Genomic DNA, 21,044 nt, shown 5'->3' on the forward strand with positions numbered 1-21,044 from the left:
GCAAATGGCCGGTCGTGAGAGTGCATCGGCGACCATGTTGTCTTTCCCCGCCTTGTGCCCAATGTTGGTAGTGAACTCCGATACGAAGGAGAGGTGACACTGTTGGCGGGCTGACCGGGGATCTCTTGCCATAGCGAGCGCCTGAGTGAGGGGTTTGTGGTCGGTAAAAATGGTGAAAGGCCTCCCCCTCCAAGAAATAGCGGAAATGACGCACCGCCAGGTACATGCCCAGCAACTCACAATCGAAAGCGCTATACTTGCGCTCTGGCAGGCGAAGAAGTCGGCTAAAGGATGCCAGTGGTTTCCACTGTCCGTTCACCTGCTGCCCCAGGATGGCTCCGACAGCTGTGGGAGAGGCATCGATGGAGAGTGCCATATGCAGGTCAGTGAGTGGGTGGACGAGCAGGGTAGCCTTCGCAAGGGCATCTTTCGTGGTTTCGAATGCCCTGCTGGTCTCTGGAGTCCAGGAGAGTGTCTTGTCTTTGGTTGCGATGAGGGCGAAGAGCAGCTGCATGATGCGCGCAGCGCATGGAATGAAGCAGTTATAGAAATTGACCATACCTGCGAACTCCTGTAGCCCCTTGAGGTTGTCCGGGCGTGGAACTCCCTGATTGCAGCGACCTTTGTAGCGGCAAGTGCGGCTCCTTCGGTCATGATGGTATGGCCCAGGAACTGTATGGACTCTTTCCCGAACTGACACTTAGCCGGATTGATCGTTAGGTCGAAGTCGACCAGTCGGGAGAAGAGGGTGCGCAGGTGAGACTCATGTTGTGCCCTGTCTCTGCTGGCGACAAGAATGTCATCCAGGTAAATGAATACGAAATTCAAATCCCTGCCCACTGAGTCCATGAGGTGCTGGAAGGTCTGGGCAGCGTTCTTTAGCCTGAACGGCATGCGTAGGAACTCAAACAAGCTGAAGGGGGTGATGATGGCCGTTTCGGGTATGTCCTCGGGGGTGCACCGGGATTTGGTGATACCCGCACACCAGGTCGACCTTGGAGAATACCCTTGCGCCATGCAGGTTGGCCGTAAAGTCCTGTATGTGAGGGAATCGGGTAATGGTCATGTACTGTCGTGTCGTTAAGCTGTCGATAATCTCCGCAGGGGCGCCAGCCGCCGGAGGCTTTCGGGAACAGGTGGAGTGGTGAGGCCCAAGGACTGTCCAAGCGTCAAATGATCCCCAGCTCCTGCAGATGCGAGAACTCTTCCTTCACTTTCTGGAGCTTATCCGGCGGGAGCCAGCGTGCCTTGGCGTGGACCGGCGGGCCTTGGGTGGGGATGTAAGGTAATATCCAGTGGCGTGGTGAGGCAGCGGAGAACTGCGGCTTTGAGGTGGATGGGAACTCGTCCAGGATATGCTGAAACTCGTCCTTGGGCATGCTGACCGTGGCCATCTGCGGCTGCTCTGTGTGGGAGGCTTTGCGGCGAATGGATTGGAAGGGGCGGACATTTACCAGTCGCCTACCTCGAATGTCGACCAGGAGGAAGTCAACACCCAGGATGGCAGTTGGAAGGGACTAAACGGTGAACCTTCCCGAGAACTTCCACTAGCTGATCTGGAAATGGACGGTCCTCCAGACATTCGGATCTCCGTTGAATTGGCTGCATGGTGGAGAGGTCCTCGAGGCCAGTTCCGGGACTCGATGGCTGTGGCCGGGATGACACTGATCTGGGCCCTGGTGTCGATGAGGAAGCGTCGGCTGCTGACTGAATTCCGCAGGTAGAGAAGGCTGTTGGCCAGCCGCCGCAGCCATTAACAGCGGCCAGCCTGCTCATTTCCCTGGAACGGGCAGGGCTGACGACACTTCCAAACCTTGGCTCTCCAGCGCTGATGGAAGAAGCAGAGGCCTGGAGTGGATGATTTGCTTCTGGCTATGGTGTTTGAGGCCCCTGCAGGGGCCGGGTGTTCCACCGCAGTGCTAGAGGAAGGTATAGCGTGGTCATGCCCATGACTCATAAGTTGTTGGACTTCTGAGCCCTCCGGGAATCGTTCGTGGAGTCGACGAAGCTCTCCTGGGACAGTAACGGCCAGATGTCTTCAGGTAGATGGTCGAGGAAGATGCGCTCGAAGAGTGGGCAGTTGATGTGATTGCCCATGACCACAAGCATCTCGTCCTTCAACTCGATTGGAGTTCTGTCCCCCAAAGCATCGAGGCGCAGCATCAGAGCAGCATGCTGGTGCCTGGAGAGGCCGAGGGAGCCAGTGAGCACCCACTTGATGGTCCTGTACTTATCTTCCATGGGTGGGTGCTGAATAAGGTGGAGCACTCATTTGGCGGTGGCCTGGTCCAGGGCGGCGACCACATGCTAAAACCTGGTCGAATCCAATAAAATCTGACGGAGGTGAAACTGAGCCTCTGCGTGGCTGAACCAGGTCTCCAGCTCCTGAACCCAGAAGTCAGGAAGCATGATGGCTATAGTGTTGATCGAAGGGTCGTTCATGTTAGGTTCAAACACGTTTGAACCTGTCAGGGTCACCAATTGTAGCGGCAGCTACACTGCTAACTGAAGGATCGCACAACCAGACAGGTTGAGTTCAGGGAGCAAAAAAACTGATTTATTGCAGGCTGCCTAGCTGGTCTTATACTCCCAGCCCAGACCTGGCTGAGAACTGCGCTGGGGGGCCCCGACGTCACTGGGGCATCACGTGGGTTTCCAAGCGTGGGCTTCTGAGCCCAGTGCTGAGGTCGGGAGGAAACCCCCGACGGCGCCATTTTGGCTGGCTGCTCCACCACGTGCGTGACAAGCGGGGCCGGTTCGCCTGCCTAATGGCGTACCACCACAATGGTAAGAATTTAATTGTATTCTGGTTAATCCTTTGAAAAGAACAAAAGATGCAAGAGTTCACTTAAGAGGGACATGAGGAAAGCAAAAAGAGGAAACTAAATGATAGAATCCTGGAAAAATTCTGTATGAGAGCAAAAGCATTATTAAAGCGAATAGGTCTCCTATAAAGATCAAAGTGGTCATCCACAGGGGAAGGGTGAATGAATATTTTATATTGTAAGAGGTCACGGAAGCTAACAAATTAACAGGAATGAATGGTGAGGTCTTGGAACATATGCATGTTACAAATTGAGGAATGAAGGTGCATAAAGATAGACAAATCCCAGTCTTGATCTAGTACATTTCAGAACACTGTGGAAAGACAGAAAATATAGGGCATCTGGCAGAGATAATTAGTTCATCTTTAGCAAATAAAAAGGTACCAGAAGACTGGAGGGTGACCAACATAGTGTCTTTATTTAAGGACTGCATGGATATGCCAGCAAACAAAGGGTCAGTGAGTTTAACATAAATGGTGGGAATGTTACTGTAGAGACACAATGTAGCAGCATTTGAAAAGACAAAGATTTATTAAGGACAGCCAGCCAGCATGGTTTTGTGAATGGGAAATCATATCCCAAAAATTTGAGTATTTTCAAGTGGAAACCAAGAAGATTGGCGTGGGCAGGGCAGTAGACATTGTCCACTTGAACCTTAGCAAGGACTTTAACAAAGTCCTGCACGGTGGGATAGTCTAGTTGGTCAGATGATGAGGGATCCAAGGTGAGCAGTTCCAACTGAATACAGAATTACCCTAAAAGTAGGAGGTAATGGAATGTTATTAATCAGATTGGCAGCCTGTGACTAGGAAATGGTGCTGGGTCCACGATTGCTTGTCATCAAATTTAACTCGCATGAGAATATATATGGCATGGCTACCAAGTTTGCAGATGACACGAATTCTGGTGGTACAGTGAAGAGGATTACCGGACCTAACAACAGAATCTAAACAAAACGGGAAAGAGAAGAATCACAGATGAAATCTAACACTGATAAGTTAAATCAGGACAGAATTTGCACAGTAAATAGCAAGGCCCTGGAGAGTGTGGCAGAAGACAAACCTTAGGGAACAGGTACACTGTTCCTTAAATGTGGTGATACAGACAGACGGGATAGTGAAGGACACATTTGGTACATTCACCTTCATTAATGAAGGCATTGAGCACAGAAGCTGGGAAATCATGCTACAATTATACAAGATAATGGTGAGATCACCCTGGTCATAGAGGTTTGGGAAAGATGTCATTAAGCTGGAAAGGATACAGAAATGATGCACTTGAATGCTTCCTAGACTGGTAGGTGAAAATTGTAAAGAGAGGCTTTGACTTTTCTCCCTGGACTGTAAAAATCAGAGAGATAACCTGATAAAAATGTATAAAATCATAAGGTTTATAGTGAGGGTAAATGGTCAGTCCTTTTCCAGGGTAGGGAAGTCTAAAACTGGAGGGCATAGATACAATGTGCATGGTGAAAGATTAAAAAGGTCTGAAAGGCACCTTTTCCTAGAGATTTGTAGTTATATGTAATGTGGTTGAGACAGGTGCAATTGAAAAGTTTAAAAGCCATTTAGAGAGATACATGGATAGAAAAAGAATTTTGGCCACACAGGCAAATGTGACTAGCTTTGGTGGATTACTTGTTCAGCATGGACAGGTTGGCCAAGACCTGTTTTCCATGCTCTAATATTGAGGCTAATGACCATAAATTGCAGTGTGAAAATGCATTTATACAACACTTTTTAAAATATAAAAACTCAAGGGTTTAACTCCAAAATCTTAAGATGCAATTAAATTACTTTTGAATGAGTGGGGAATGTTAATGATCAAAAAGAAACAAGCTTTTAAAATTATGTAGGACCCCCCCCCCCTTAAAAATCTAGTTGTTAGTAATTTCCTCCATCCTAAATGATTAATCACAAGTCCAAAAGAAACAACTTACCTGGTTACATACCTGTATTTTCTTCTCAGTGCAAAAATAAAATTTTGCAGAAAAATCCAAGTTAAGCAAAATGACTATTTTGAATTGGGACACAATCTATGTTTCGAGCTACATGGTGATTTAGGCAATGCAAAACAAATCACACCGTCTAAATTATTACTCCTCATCTTCCTTAACCATGATGCAATACAAAGGTTTGAAGCAACAATGAAGCTCAAATGAAGGACTTGGTGAAAGAGCACTATGCAGACAGGCTGATAAGTGCACTTATCAAGATACTAATTTTTCACTGATCCAAGACCATTTTCTTAGTCTAGATCCAGTGTAGGTGTAATGGCTTTGGTTTACATGCTGCTACTCTTGTCCAACTTGATTCACCTTATCAGGGCGAGCAGGTTGTCAAGAAGTTTGATGACATGCTCAGTGCAGGCGTTGCGGTAGATCGGAGCCCCGCTGGGTGTGAATCCAACAACGAACCCTCCGGCCTTTGCCTCCTCCAGGTCAGTAGGCCAGCGAGCCCGCTTCACAACTCCAAGTATGGTGTAAACACACAAGCTGATCTGTCAAAATAAGGTAAAAAGCAGAGATGAAACCTCTGGCAAAATTGCATCGACCTTTAACAGTAGTACCTGCGGTTCAATACCTCCAGGTTACTGTAGGACTGCAACAAATTGTATTGCAACAGTTAGGAAAAGAGGGCTTCGATCAGGAGAATTGTGTGTTGGAAAATGCTAGCAACATGCATAAAAGTGCAAAGAACTTCAATGGGTAGTATTCCAAACAAATCTGCAAAAATTTCACAGCTCCATGCCAAACATTCACCTTTTAATTTTGGAGTCAAACCAGCAGATACACGATTAAATCTCACAGACTAAATGCTCTGCTTTTACCAGAAGACAAACTGCAGAACACTTTCTACAAACAATACAAAAATCAAATGGATCAATCAGACTCGACCTGTGCTACAAAGCAGCTCTTGGTCATTTAACAGCACTAAATCAATTTTCAGAAGGAAGTCTTTTTCTCAACACTTCCATCCCAAAAGATACAATTGGGACAACTCTAGTCAATAAGATCTAAAGAAAACAACAATCATAAACTACACCTCAGTCATAATTATAATTCTAAAACATACAAGCAACTCCACAACCTCCCAATACACGTCCACCATAACAAAACATTGCCACAAATGAAACACTTTCCAAAACAACATTCTTCATTGGCACCAGATGTTAAACAACCATTTTGTCCAAATCGATTCTCTACACATCACCCTACCATAATCACTTTATTCCAAAAGTCCTTGTATTTTAAGATATTTCAAACTCTTTTTGATCTCTACCCCTCCCAACTGAAAGAAAAAACACCTTACGGTTCTTGATTTTTATTTTGTAATATTTTGTTCAGAAATACTGGTAGAAGTCTTCATCATGGACAGAGTACAGCAGGCCTTGATATGCTCCATGACCATCTCTTAAGATGATTCCTTTGTTATATGGCTTCTAAATTTAGGATTGAATAAAAGATCATTTTTGATAAAAAAAAATTATCCAAAACATTTACATAGGTTAGCAGGATAGAGGTTAGTGGAGTCTTAAAACTAATATGGTTCTCCAGTAGTCCCAAAATTCGAATGCTGTCAGTTTGGTGATAATGAATTAAGCACCTTGGTATTAGCCAAACAAGTGCATCTGCAATTCATTTGGAACAGTTTCACCACAGACATGCACGTACCCTGGATCTATTGATTCCTGCTGGATCTTCTCTAATCGGATCATCTGGAGTTACATCAGCACCAATATAAGAAAGAAACATCGCTGGATCAGACAGCACTCTGCAACAAAAAGTAATCCTTAATTAGTACACTGATACAAGATAACAGTTTCTGAAGTCATATTGGTGATTTGTTTTACGATTTAGAGCACCGCATGGTAACAAGCACCTTCCAGCCCACAAGCCAGTGCCGGTCATGTGAACAATTGTGTTTGAAATTATGGAATCACTGAAGCAAATGGGGCAGAATAGCTGGCGTAGTGGTTAGCACAATACCTTTACAGCTCTAGCATTCGGGACCAGGGTTTGAATCCTATGCTGTGCAATGTTTCCTCCCTCCATTTCAAATGTACCAAGGCTGTAAGCTAATTGGGTGTGAATTGAGAGGCGCAGACTCGTGGGTCTGTTACTGTGCTGTACGTCTAAAAAAAAATTGGCTTCCAATGGAACTCACTCTTCAGGCTCAATATTCAAAAATTTACTCTTAATCAAGTTCTCTTTAAAATTAGTCTTCAAAAGATAAAGACTCCTTTTGCCAAGTTCATGGCCTCATATTTTCCATAATCCAGACAAAAAATAAAAATACAGATCCTAGAGTATGCAAGAGAACTACCTGATTTTCTGGTCACTTGCCTTTGCATTTACCTCCTGTTACAACCTAGACCAGCAGCAATAGAAATTCACCAAGACAATGGAATCTTCAAAACAATTTTTATTAATAACTATGAATAACATAACACTTTTTACTTAACTCTAACCTAACCCCACTATGTATATGTGGCAGGTCTAAAACCATTACAGTTTAGAAACAATTATAAAAAGATTCAATTTTTTAAGTTTAGTCAATTTTGTGTTGAAACTCAGATTCTTTAAATTGTTGGTCAAAAATAATTATGGAGTAGATGTGAGGCATCAGACTCCTCAAATCTCAGGAAATTCTTGTAGTTGTTTTCAGAGAATTGTTTCTTCATATGAATGGTTTCCCTCTCTTGCATGGAGGCTTGCTTGCCTCAAATATTTTAAAAACTCAAAAGAATGTTTTTTCTTTTAAATTTGGTACCCAATTTATATTTGAACATCTTTCTTAAAAGACTGCCATCGTCATGTGCCTTGCTCTCATTTTTAAATACTTCCTTGTTTAAAACGGGAATAATATGGCTGTTAAACTAAATTGCCAATTACACAGCAACTTTTGCAATTAAAAATCTCCACAAGGGCACACTAATTTCAAAATAGATTTCTCAACCTGACATCATGCATAAGTAACAGCAATTTTTTTTTTCATATATATATATATATATATATATATATATATATATAAATCAGACGTTCATAAGTGTACCTTTGCATTTCCTCAGATAACCAAAGGTTCGTGACAGGAGCCATCAGCTCTTCCAGGAAAGCTTTCTGTCGTTCATAATTCTTGAACTGATTGCTCAGAAGAACGAGGGATTCCATTAAAGCACATTTTTCTAACTGGGTAAGTTGTCTTTCATCTTGCTGCAGACGTTTGACATGAGCGTAGAACATTTCAAAGACTGGCTAAATACAAAGAAATTAAATACAACTTTTGCAATTCAGCCAGAAAATAAATCCTACGTCAAAGAACAGTATTTCAAATATATACTCACCTCATTTTTTTTCCCCACTGCAGTCCATACAAACAGATTTTCTACAACATAGGCAACCACCATTCAGCCATTGTGCCAGCTTCTGGGACAATCCCATTGGCTCCATTTCACCCTCCTCATTTTCCCCTGCAGCTTATTTTCTTTCACCTCTCCATTAATTGCCCTTTAAATATTTTTATTGCTCTCTTGGCCATGCTGCTCTGTATTTATTGTTCAATTTTCCAGTAGCCAATTAACTTAATAACAAAATGCAAGGAAATCATCCCACTCAGTCAGAAAGAATGTGCAAACTCCAGAGTTAGCAATGGATTAGAGGTCAGGATGAGATCCAGGTCCCTGTGAGGTAAACAACAGAAAATGCTGCAAAAACCCAACACAGCATCTGTAGAAGTATATTCAACCCCATCAGAATTTGGAAGGAGATCATTCTTTTGTAGTGACAGGTGGAATTGGAACATGTAGATTAAAGGGAACATCTACAATAGAGCAAACAGAAACTATTAATGTCAGTTGCCAGCACATAAAGCTTCTTGATGTAAAGTGTTTATAATGGTACGGTTGTGGGACCAGCCTGGTAGGCTATACATATAATAAAAAATGTAAACAAAATATCAAACCCAGAAAGTAGTGAAAAAGTAAACAGTCAAGTAGCATTGGAGAATATACAAACTCAACATTTCAGTTGAGAGACTCCTCTCAGACCAAGGGAATTTCTCTGATAGAACGACATCAAGTGGCTGGTGGAATCAGAATAGCAAATGTGGTTGTGTAATAGGTTGTAGCCAACCGCTACAAAGAAACACACACGTGCAGTGTGGCAGGCTAAGTTCACTCCTTTATTAGGGCTGGAAAGACTACTTTTATACTGTTTAAGTTCCCGCCGTTTTTGCTGATTGACCGAGTCAGCCGTATGAATAACAATAGCGGGCAGGAACATCCATGCATATGAATGTGCTTCTTCCCCAGCCTGTTTCTGCTGAGTGAGCTGGGCAGCTTGACCACCGCCATTTTAGAGCAGTTGGTCTGATGCTGCCCCAGCTTCTACCCCCACCGGTCCGTTGTCCTGGGAGTCGCTTTAGCGATCTCTGTCCACATCTGCTGCTGCGCGATGTGCCGGCCCGATCTCCGCAATTGCAGGCAGCCACAAGGTTATAATTTGATTCTGGCATAGCAGGTTATGCTCAGTAGGCCATTATTATACAGAGAGAAAAAGGAAAATGTAACATGCCTGCATGGAAGATGACTTATTGTTTGAGTTTTCATTCAATCTCGTTGCATTCACTCAGTCTCATTCAGACCACAGGGAGAGAGTGGTTGCTGGATAGTGAATTAAAGTGGCAGGCAACAGCTCAGTTATTTTTGCAGATGTTCCAAAATGTGATCAGACAACCTGTATTCTGTTTCTCTGATGTAGAACGAGCCACACAGTGAACATCAAATGCAGTGCACTGGACTGAAAGTGCAAGAAGAGCACAGGCTTAACTGTAAAGATTGCTTGGGCCCTAAATAGTAAGAGATAAAGGACTGGTGTTGCACCTTCAGAAGTTGCATGAGAAAGTACCAGGCAATTAGGGATAGCAGACTAAGAAAGTATGTATGAGAGTCGTGAACAAAGAGTTCCTTACAAAATGCTGAAAAGTCATAGGAGGGGAGAGGCTGGAGATAAGAATTTTGTTGAAGATGGCAGAATTTACCAACAACTGCACCAAGATGTAGAATTTCATCAAAAAATTAAGAAAAATCTACCAAAAGTAATAGACAAGTTTGACTACTCCTACCCCTTGTAATAACCATGTCCTTTCATTACACCTGAACGTGTTATCAAGACAGCTTTTTTTGGGGGAAAAAAAAACACAGTATAACCCCTACTTTCTGTCTGGCTGCTTCATTTCCAATATTTTAACCCTTTTTCAAAAATCACTATTGCCATATCTAAAACTGCTGTTTCCAAAACTTATAAACCTATAACCCTGACAAAATATTTGGTTATCAAGGTCAGAGAAAAAGTTATAGCATCACACTTGCCATGAAAAATATTTCAGTATGGCCAACTAAGCTAGCATTGGAAACAAGGCCCTCAAAACAATTTGTCCCCTAGTCCAAATGCTACTCAAGATTAACCTATTCAGGGTAACCCAAAACGTTGCTGAACTGAGGAATATTACATACATTAAAAGTTCTGTAGGTACTACAGATTCTCAAAGTAAATAACAAAACTGTAATTGTAACACACCCAATAGTCCCCAAGCTCAGAAATAAGAGCAACCAGAATAAAGCAACAGAAAATGTATCAGCAAAGAAGATACTTCAGGAAAAATATGCATTTTGAAATGAATAAACTTCCCCAAAGTCTCCAAATATGGGCAACTTAAAATAGACTTCTCATTAAATGCCATCCTCATGCATTGGTAATGAATCTTCTGTCTTAGCTTCATAAGACCATATGTTTCAACGTACCCAAAGTAGTAAACAATTTTAACATTGTCATTTAACATTTCACACCTGAGATTGTCTGATCTCAGAAGCTAAGCAGGCCAAGTCTGGTCAGTACTTGGAGGGGTGCTGTAGATTTCTGAGGGCTTCTGGACAAAGTGGCAACTCTCTGCAGCCTTCCGGTAGGCAAAAGTTAAAGAATTTCATATATGTTACATTCTAAATGTCGTATTACTTGACAAGAATGGAATCTTTACCTTTGCACCTTTACTTTTTAAAAAAAAAAAACTTACCATAATCAGTTCTGGATGGTCTCTACACATTTTCAGTATCGAAGAACAAGCATGCCGACGAACATTCTTCACCGCTCTAGTCCTTGGAGCCTGCAACCCCAATAGATGTACATTACATGTATAGACCTGCTGGCAAGTGTGCTGTGAAAAAAGGGTTCTGCTTTGAGCAAGGGAAGTTGTCCTACCTGGCTTTCCTCGACCACCTCAAAAGTAGCAGATGAAAAGAGCTAAAAAGAAATTTTAAAAAGACAATTTTATTTACTTGCTCATACCCAAATGATTTGCTGAATTTTTTTAAAAATTCAACAATTGATGAAAATATCTGGATCAATTAATGCTAAAAACTTAAAGCAAATAAAAAGATTGGTCACCAAAGAATGGTTGGAAAGGATCTTAAGAACATTAATGCAACATATTTAAAAACTCAAAATCAGATACGAAACTGTCAATTCAACAAGTGACATTAAAAGCAACCTGTGCGTTATTTTAGGGGTGGTGGAGGAGACTTTGTGTTCCTCGAAAAGAGTTCACATATGTGGAAGAAGTTTTATGATTGACACTGACATGAACATAATTGGCCGACAGCATGTTGTAATACAGCGCCTGTTCAGCGAGGTATTACTTCAAAGCCAAGTTGTGGCCTATAGTCAAGGATGCTAACAGTTATTGATGCATTCTTCTTCATATTAGACAAAACGAAGATTTTAATACACAAAAAAATTTAACAAGGAGTTTTCCTTCAAAGTAATCCTATTTTCTGTAGCAGCTTGTTTATTTTTCTCTCTGTATAAATATACATGGTTGTAGAAGCAGATTTCAGAATCACACAGCAGTGGAGACTGCTGTCTACTCTCCATGATACATCATGTCATTTCCCATCTGTTAATTTTGTCGACAACATCCCAAACACATTTTCCACAAGAGTGAATTTTATTTCAAAAGCCAAATTTTTGTAGATTTGATTTACAAATTCTGGAAGAGTGAATTTTTGTAACACAGAAGTTGCTTGCACATGTACAATTGAGAAACTCAACACTTTACATTGTGTCACTTTAATGATACTCATTATAGAGGCCTAATTAAACATTCAACGCTGAAGAGAACAAATTCTGAACACTCAAGTGTTTGAATTTCCAACTAATTTTTTTCTCCATTTTGTTTGCACACCCCCGAATCCTGTGACATTACAAAATCATGAAAGTTAATCAAAGCAGGTTTTCTTTAAATAATAATTATTAGATAGGCACATGGAACTAAGAAAAATGGCAGGTTATACAATAGGGAAATTATAGGCAGTTGTCAGATTAGGTTATTAAGTCAGCCCAACACTGGATCGAAAGGCCATGAACTATGCTGTAGATGTGTATGTTTTATGGGATTATAGCATTGTATTGTGGAAGTTCATTAGGACTATGGTCCATTTACAACTCTTTTCAACAAATCAATGAATTTCACCCCTCGCCTCACTCCTTTCCCCCAAAAAAAATTAGGCATAAACACAATTCAGTGCAACAAGTGACAATATTTTAAAAGCTGTAGCAAGTTAATAAAAAATGAATTCAAAATACATTTACAGAAACAAGCACAATTTAGTAAAGACAAATTTCAAAGCATGTGTTAAGTGAAAGTCAGTGATTATGATTAGAGGTGTTACAAAGCCTTAAAATCAGCCATCTTGAAGGGAGGTAGTTGGTGGAAATTGCACACAAAGGTACAGTAATGGCTCAAGCAGGGGTCTGCTGTATATTCAATGACAAAAGATCAATAGCGCCATGGGATTACTACATCACCAACAATAATTACTGAAAAATAAAGTTGACCGCAGTAGAGTTCAAGTGGAACTCTTCGCTATTTGAAAATGTTTCCACAAAATACACTGCAAAGAAATAACGATTCCAAGAAAAAATTGTGTATTATTAAGTATCGGAACGCAAGACTAAAAAATAAATTTACAATTTATTTACATTTAAAAATTCAAATAAATAATGCATTTCAAGTCCACATCAGGATAATCTATAATGATTGGTCAAAATGCTAGGACATGAAATTAGCCATGAGTCAAAAAGTTAAAAGAGCCATAAAAATCTAACATACAAATAAGAAATTGGAGCAGACCAGAGAACCCTCCACCATAAAAAAAAACAATGATCATGGACAATCGAATCATAATCTCAACTGTGTTCATTTCTATCTGTGACAATCTTTCATCTTACTACTTCCCTAAAAAATTCAAGAATTATTCCTTCAATTTAATTCAAGAATTAAATACAACAGAAGCAGTTTCAAAGTCTCAGAATTCTCTGAAATAGTTTTAAATGGCCAACATTGTCTCTATGTTCATCCTGTCCAGACACCCAAGAATCCTCTTTAATCATCCTCTTTCAATCTTCTGAACTCAAATAGAAATATTTGAGATAACTTGTACATTCCAAAAAATTAGTCCAGTAAGTTTTCTCTAATTGCATCTAATACATTAATATCATAAAAAAGAACACTGTACACATTAATTCAGATATGGTTTCATCAATGCCTTATGTTGCTGAACCATTACTTCCTTTCTTGTACAGGTACACGATCCTTTATCCGGACATCTAAAATCCAGAAAGCTCCAAAATCCGGAAACTGCGAGAGGGCCTGGCAGCGTGAGTCGGGTGGGGGGGGGGGGGGGGGGCAAAAGAGATTGGCAGTGCGTGTAGGGCAGGTGGGGGGGGCGGGAAGAGACTGGGTGGATACGGCAGCACAATTCGGGTGGGTTTAAATCTGGCTTTCCGAAATGCAGAAAAATCTGAAATTCGGAACTCACTTTCCCCCAAGGGTCATGGATAAAGGATCGTGTACCTGTATTTGATTATTTAAGCATAAATAACACTGTTAGACAAACACAAAAATCTGCAAATGCTTGAATCTTGAACAAACAAGAAGCTGGAAGAGCACAGCACGTAAGGCGGTATCCAGGGGGGAGATGTGGGCGGTCAACATTGCAGATTGGATTGGCTTTCCTTAATTATTTGTAGTATAGTAAAAAGCCCCACTTATCCAGCAACTATGGAGATTGGCAGATGTTGAATAAGTGAATTTTATGGTTGCTTGAGATCGTGTGTTGAGTGATTGGCAAACAGACTGCTAAGGACACCAATTTTAAACTTCTGTATTTTTTACCAATTTATTTCCTGTGATTTTTTTTGCCAGTTGCTTGAGGTTGCAAGTTCCTTGAATTCTGGATAAATGCAGAATTTTACTGCCCTCTCAAATGAGACTTGCACAAATCATATACAAGGATACCCAAATCGCTTTGCATCTCAGCAGTCTCACAATTTAGATGACGTGCACTTTTCATTTCTCTTGCCAAAAATAGCTCCACATTTCCTACAACTCAATTTTCCCATAAATTTAACTCGCGTCTTTCTAGTTTTGTTTTCTTATTTTTCTGTAGAGCAACTTTAACACTTCAGTGTCTTCATCGACATCATTCAGATAAAATGAAAACTGTTGAGAGCCAACAGCAATTTATCTGGCTCATCATTCATTAAACCATGCCAACCAGAAAAAGAAACATATATATATATCATTTTGTGTTTCCTCTTTGCCAGCCATCTTCTATATCAATAAGTTATCCCTTACACAAGCTTTTATATTTTGCAAGAACTTTTTTTGTGGCACCATATCAAACGTAAGTAATAAACATCTATTTTGGATAATGGCTAATGGGCAGCTGTGCTATTCTTAAAGAACTCCAATAAACAGAATCACCTTGAATATGTCCAAATACCCTGCAACTGTGTCTTTAAATAGGACATTCCAACTTTTCCCATATAATGAATGGCCTGTTGTTTCCGATTCCCTCTCTTTGTGAATAAAGTTATTTTTAAAAGGTCTTGCAGTTGAATTTAACCTTCTCCCATTTTTATTTATTTTCTAACTTTTTCAGTATTGACTATCATTCATGATAGTTCTCCCAATATTTCATCCGTTCAGCAGCTCCAAAAATGTATTCATTACCTTTCCCAAGATAATTGCAATTTTCCTCCGTTGCTCCTTCATTTCCAATTAGATTTTTACAGCTATTTCTGTGATATTAATTGCATCTTCTGTAGCAAGGATTGATGCAAAATATCTATTTAATTTATTACCCAACTCACTTCCCATGGTTAATTAAATTTGATGCCACGTGCATTTCCAAATACTGGATGCAATTCAAATTTTAAAATGAGAATAGGGTAAAACAAAGATGGAGCCTTAAAGTATCCTACTTTGCTGCCAATTCACCTTCCTCATTCAGAAACAAACATTCAAATTCTAACACCTCTTTCCATTTTTGCAACCACCAATTTGTCAATACAAATAATTGCATTTTAATCAGTTACCCATTCGCCATCAATTCCATAACATTTCTTATGGAATACAGGTACACAATTCTTTATCCGAACATCTAAAATCCAGAAAGCTCCAAAATTCGGCAAGTGGGGACCGGCGGTCAGGGGAGGTTGCTGGACGGCCGAGGGACCGGGGGAGGCGGCCGAGGGACCGGGGGAGGCGGCCGAGGGACCGGGGGAGGCGGCCGAGGGACCGGGGGAGGCGGCCGAGGGACCGGGGGAGGCGGCCGAGGGACCGGGGGAGGCGGCCGAGGGACCGGGGGAGGCGGCCGAGGGACCGGGGGAGGCGGCCGAGGGACCGGGGGAGGCGGCCGAGGGACCGGGGGAGGCGGCCGAGGGACCGGGGGAGGCGGCCGAGGGACCGGGGGAGGCGGCCGAGGGACCGGGGGAGGCGGCCGAGGGACCGGGGGAGGCGGCCGAGGGACCGGGGGAGGCGGCCGAGGGACCGGGGGAGGCGGCCGAGGGACCGGGGGAGGCGGCCGAGGGACCGGGGGAGGCGGCCGAGGGACCGGGGGAGGCGGCCGAGGGACCGGGGGAGGCGGCCGAGGGACCGGGGGAGGCGGCCGAGGGACCGGGGGAGGCGGCCGAGGGACCATTAGTCGGTGAAGACGGCCGGGCGACTGGAAAGGGGTGGGGGTGGATACGGCAGCACAATTCGGGTGGGCTTTCCGAAATCCGGAAAAATCTGAAATTCAGAACACACTGTCCCCCAAGGGTTCCGGATAAAGGATTGTGTACCTGTACTGGCTCTTGGTGAAATTAAGATAACACCACTTTTACTGAGGTTCATCAAGATTTCTCAGTGTATGAAGCAACTGTGTTATTGATCTGCAGTTAGGCTGCATTTCAGTTGTCACCTTTTCTCCTTGCTGGCTGTTTTCTAACTAGTTTAGGGTGGAATTGATAAGTAAACATACCTTTTCAAGAACTTGCGGCAGAACAGTGGCATCATGGAGAAGGAAGGGAGAAAGTGTGGACACAGCTGTTAGGATACAAGATAGGATGAGGGGATCATGGGTGAGATAACTTAAAACAGCCTTCAGAAGTTCAATCCCATCTGCTACTGGAAGTTGCTGTAAAAAACAAAAAGTTCAATTTTCAGTTTATGTCATACAAAATCAACCATACTAATACTGACAGGACTATTAAATTTAAATGCAATCTTTTGAATCAACATTTCCATGAAGAATCTAGTTTGCATTTTAATAGTCACAAATATTTCACCCATAAGCTTAAAATACCCTCATTAATTTCTCTTCCCATAATCGTCTTTTAGACACAAAGCACAGTAACAGGCCCTTCTGGCTCACAAGCCTGTGTCTACCAAATACATCAATTATCCTACAATCCCCATACATTTCTTTTGAAGGGTGGGAGGAAACCGGAGCACCCATATGAAACTCATGCAGAAAATATACAAATTTCTTAGAGTCTGGATTCGAATCTGAGTTGCTGGCGCTGCAGTAGCATTGTGTTAATTGCTATGCTGACCATGCCACCTGGTTAGCGCACATTGTAGTCAGGGGTTAAAATAGACATTACAGAAAAACACACAATTTGAGCAACCTTAAGAGATATCTGTACATTACCAGATATAATGTTAGATAAGGCCCTTTTGAAAATTTAAGAAAACATCAAATATCATCAAGGTGATTGATAACCATTAACAGGAGTTGATCTTCAGAATTAAACACACAATTCTGAAAATGGATTTCTTATGAAGAAATCAGTGGAAATTAAGACTGAAATAAAACCAGTTGGAACCAGACCAGCAAGAGATAAGGTCAATATCCCACACTAACATTCTCTCAGCTTCACTTCGTTGTAGTAAGACAATGAGAGAGGTTAAGCTGCCTCATGGCTTACTTGTTCAGACATTTAACTCATCGATAATGGATATATTTGGAAGAAAAACTTTGCTCATGTGGGCACTAGTTGGCAGTTGAATCAAGAGTCTATTTACTTTCCACATCATCCATACAAACCTCAGGTTCCATTGTTCGGAAAAGCTGGCTCATCACACTCTCCATAAAGAAGGTCAATGCATCCCATTGCACAAAAGATGGTGAAAATATCGAACAGAGTCCTTTGCCAGTCTTGGCTGCACACAAAAATAATGAAATATGAAATTGCCAGAATTTCCGATTAATTCATCTACAAGTCAGAAAAAAATCTACCAGGATGCAAAGATCTGCCACCTTCATGGTAAAACTGGATTTTTTTGGTATTCATTTTCAGGATCTACAAATCACTGACAAGGCCAGAATTGACCCTTTCCTGTTACCTCGGAGAAAGTAGTGTTGCCTTCTTGAACCACTGCAATGCTTCTGGTGGAGATATTCCCAATATTCTGTGGGTTGGGTGTTACGGGATGAGGAGCCAACAATAACAGATTGGCAATACAGTAAAACCCCTGGTATCTGGCACCAATGTGGGGATTGTGTGTTGCACGATTGGTGAACAGATGGCGAGGCTTGCCAATTTTAAACCTGTATTTTCTTACCTATTTATTTCCGTGTTTTTTTTTTTGCCAGTTGCTTGAATTCTGCATTTCAGGGATTTTACTAATCACTTCCAAATCAGTATGATGTGCAACTTGGGAGAGCCTGCAGATGGTTGCATTAAACTTTCTAACATTTAATTTAAAACTGGACAAGGAAGCCTTTCTTGTTCTTACGACCAATGGCAAGTAGCATACATGGAAACATTCTAATAATCAGTTTAGAATTTCTAACAGTCATAATAAATAATCTAATAGAGAAATTACATGTAAATTAGCTTACACATAGTTGGACCAACATCAATGACAGCTGCAAGCTGATATTGCAGAGCCTCGGAAGCCATGCTGAATCCAGTCATTGGTGACAGACGGCAAGAGAGTCTAATGGTTTCTCCTTGTTGAGCTCTGAATGCTGCGAAACACAAGTTTATCCACATTAAACAAATTACTTGAAAAGATTATTTGAACCATAAACTAATGTTCTACATGGCTGCAAAGCAAATTCACTAATACCAACACGATAAAGCAGAATTAAATCTTATTTTATTTGGAGGTGTAGCCAAATTCTGTAGTACAGCAAGAAAGAAGCAAATAAAAACTAATTGATTATTATGATAAAGAAACAAACAGTTTAACAAGATCATTTAATCACAAAATAATGTTAATAAGATATTGAAACTTACAATTGAAAAATGCATTGAAATCTTCATCATTGTCAAAATCTACACGTGAATATTCACAGCTTGGGCTGTCACTCTTCGAAGGAAATCCAACCTAGTTAAAAGAAAGGACAAATATTCACAGCTTGGGCTGTCACTCTTCAAAGGAAATCCAACCTAGTTAAATGAAAGGACAAATATTCACAGCTTGGGCTGTCACTCTTCGAAGGAAATCCAACCTAGTTAAAAGAAAGGACAAATATGAAGAAAAAAGTGTCCACACCAATTTCATCCAGTGAATTCTCAAATAATAATTTTTAATAGAATTTAAAGCTAGTAAAATTTAGATAAGCCCTTAAATGGTAATGGCACTAACCTCTATTATGATGAAATTCTGGCCATGAGAGGCTGGTCATGGCCAGAATTAACACATACCCAGGGTAAATATCTGGACCCACTGCAATTCACCTATTATCTCAATTGCTCCACAGCAGTTGCAATATCGCTGGCTCTCTGCTCAGCCCTGGATCACCTCGAAAACAGCAATTCATACATACAGCTCCTCTTCATCAACTACAGCGAGGCTTTCCATATCATTATTTCCTCAGTGCTGGTCAAGAAGCTACAAACTTCTTGACCAGCACAGAGGTTGGGTGGGGGGAAGGCGCGGTTTATAACATGTACAATTGATTTAGAATATATAAATATTATCCTTTGTATCTGGATATTAATACATGCATATAAATTTAAATAAAATACAAAACAAGCTACAAACTCTAGGCCTCTGTATCCCACTCTGCAACTGGATCTTAGCTTTCTCATCGAATGACCACAGTCAGTACAAATTGGAAACCACATCTCCTCCTCACTGATTATCAACACAAGTGCACCACAAAGATGCATGCTTAGCCCACTGCTCTACTCGTTACACACCTAAGTCTGTGTAGTCAGACACAATTCCAATCCCATCTAAGAGTTTGCCAAAGACATGTCAGTTGTCAGCAGAATCACAGATGGCAATGAGGAAGCGTACGGGAGGGAGATAAATCAGCTCATTGAATGATGCAACAACAACCTTGCACTCAATGTCAGCAAAATCAAGGAGATAATTGTGGACTTCTGGAGGAAGATGGGGAACATGACCCAGACCTCATCGAGGGCTCAGAAGTGGACAAGATCAAGACCTTCAAATTCTTGGGTGTCCACAGCTCCGAGGATCTGTGCTGGAGCCTCCACGTTGATGCCATTACAAAAGAGACTCATCAGCATCTATATTTTGTAAGATGTCTGAGGAGGTTTGGTATGTCACCGAAGACTCTCGTATGGAGGCACCAACTCTCAGGACAAGAATAAACTACAAAGGGTTGTTAACTCAGCCTGCAATATCACAGGCACCAGACTGCACTCCATCGAGGACATCTACTTGAGGCAGTGTCTTAAAAAAGCAGCCTCAATCCTCAAATATCCCCACCACCCAGGCCATGCCCTCTTCACTCTGCAACCATCAGGCAAAAAGTACAGGAGCTGAAAGCCAAGCACTCAATGGCACAAGGACAGCTTCTTCGCCACTGCCATCAGATTCCTGAATACTCAATGAACCCTAGACACTGCCTTACTTTTCATGTACAATTATTGTTACTATTTTTTAAATACAGTAAAACCTCGTTAGAACGCGGTAGTTGGGTCCAAGATTTCATACCGCGTTACAGCTGAGTCACGGAACAGATGCAGGGGCGGCCGGCGCGGGACGTCGAGGCTGGAGTGGCAGGCGCGGGATGTCAGGGCTGGAACAGCCACCCCTGCCCTGAAGACCCGTGCCGGGGGTCTGGCAGGCAGCAGGGAGGGGGGCTGTCAGGCATTGGAAGTTGGGTCACGGGTGCCACTTAGCAGTTTGGGGTCCACAGACACCCACACCATAAGCGATTCCACGGATTAATGAATCGCATTCTAAAGAGGTTTCACTGTAGTAATGTGGTAAGATGGTTATAATATGAATGTTTAAGACACTGAATTTCATGACTTGTTAATGACAATAAATTCTGATTCTGAATTATAAGGAATAAGCACATCACTATGATATTTGTCTATAAAGGGCCTTCATGGTTCCTGAAAACCTACCACACAGAGCACAATACTACTGATCCAGTTTTCAGTTTGGTGTGTAAAATCCACACTTCTAGTAGAAAATAAAAGCCGAAGGATGAAAAATTCAATTTTTAATAACACTGCAGAATGAAGATTTTGCTTCCTGAACACATTTGGGTGGATTTTATGGATTTGGAGCTGCTGAATCACCTCACAATTTTCCTATTATTGTACTGTTTTATAGATAGGCCCTATTTTTGTGATTTTCTGTCATATTTTAAGTCTACTAGTATTTTACACACAAAGCAAGCTCTTTTAGTCAGTCCAAGCATGCACTCAGCTCAGATGCTATGCAAATGTTGTCTTAGACCTGGGTATGCTTAGTCAGGATAGATGCAGACAGGCTATAAAAGCAGCTCACATATACAGATGCTGTGCATTACATTGATCATAGACTAAATGCATGTTGAAGCACATGCTCTTCAGGCAATAGCATACTGAGTGTACTGAACAATATAGTCTTCAGGAAGATT

The 21,044-nt window shown here is 41.7% G+C and overlaps 1 protein-coding gene across 1 annotated transcript in view; it reads right to left on the minus strand.

The window, feature by feature from the left end:
* The window catches only part of LOC138760435 (exportin-5), a 175,784-nt gene that overhangs the window by 62,469 nt on the left and 92,271 nt on the right, over positions 1–21,044 (minus strand). Inside the window, exons 13-21 of the mRNA XM_069931026.1 lie at positions 18,451–18,541; positions 18,051–18,179; positions 17,253–17,368; positions 16,185–16,340; positions 11,080–11,121; positions 10,895–10,984; positions 7,880–8,079; positions 6,499–6,598; positions 5,143–5,324 (exon numbers count right to left, since the gene is read on the minus strand). Coding sequence (XP_069787127.1) covers positions 5,143–5,324; positions 6,499–6,598; positions 7,880–8,079; positions 10,895–10,984; positions 11,080–11,121; positions 16,185–16,340; positions 17,253–17,368; positions 18,051–18,179; positions 18,451–18,541 — 1,106 coding nt within the window. The remainder of the gene's footprint in view (positions 1–5,142; positions 5,325–6,498; positions 6,599–7,879; positions 8,080–10,894; positions 10,985–11,079; positions 11,122–16,184; positions 16,341–17,252; positions 17,369–18,050; positions 18,180–18,450; positions 18,542–21,044) is intronic.

This window comes from Narcine bancroftii, chromosome 4, assembly GCF_036971445.1.
Source record: "Narcine bancroftii isolate sNarBan1 chromosome 4, sNarBan1.hap1, whole genome shotgun sequence".
Classification (NCBI taxonomy): domain Eukaryota; kingdom Metazoa; phylum Chordata; class Chondrichthyes; order Torpediniformes; family Narcinidae; genus Narcine; species Narcine bancroftii.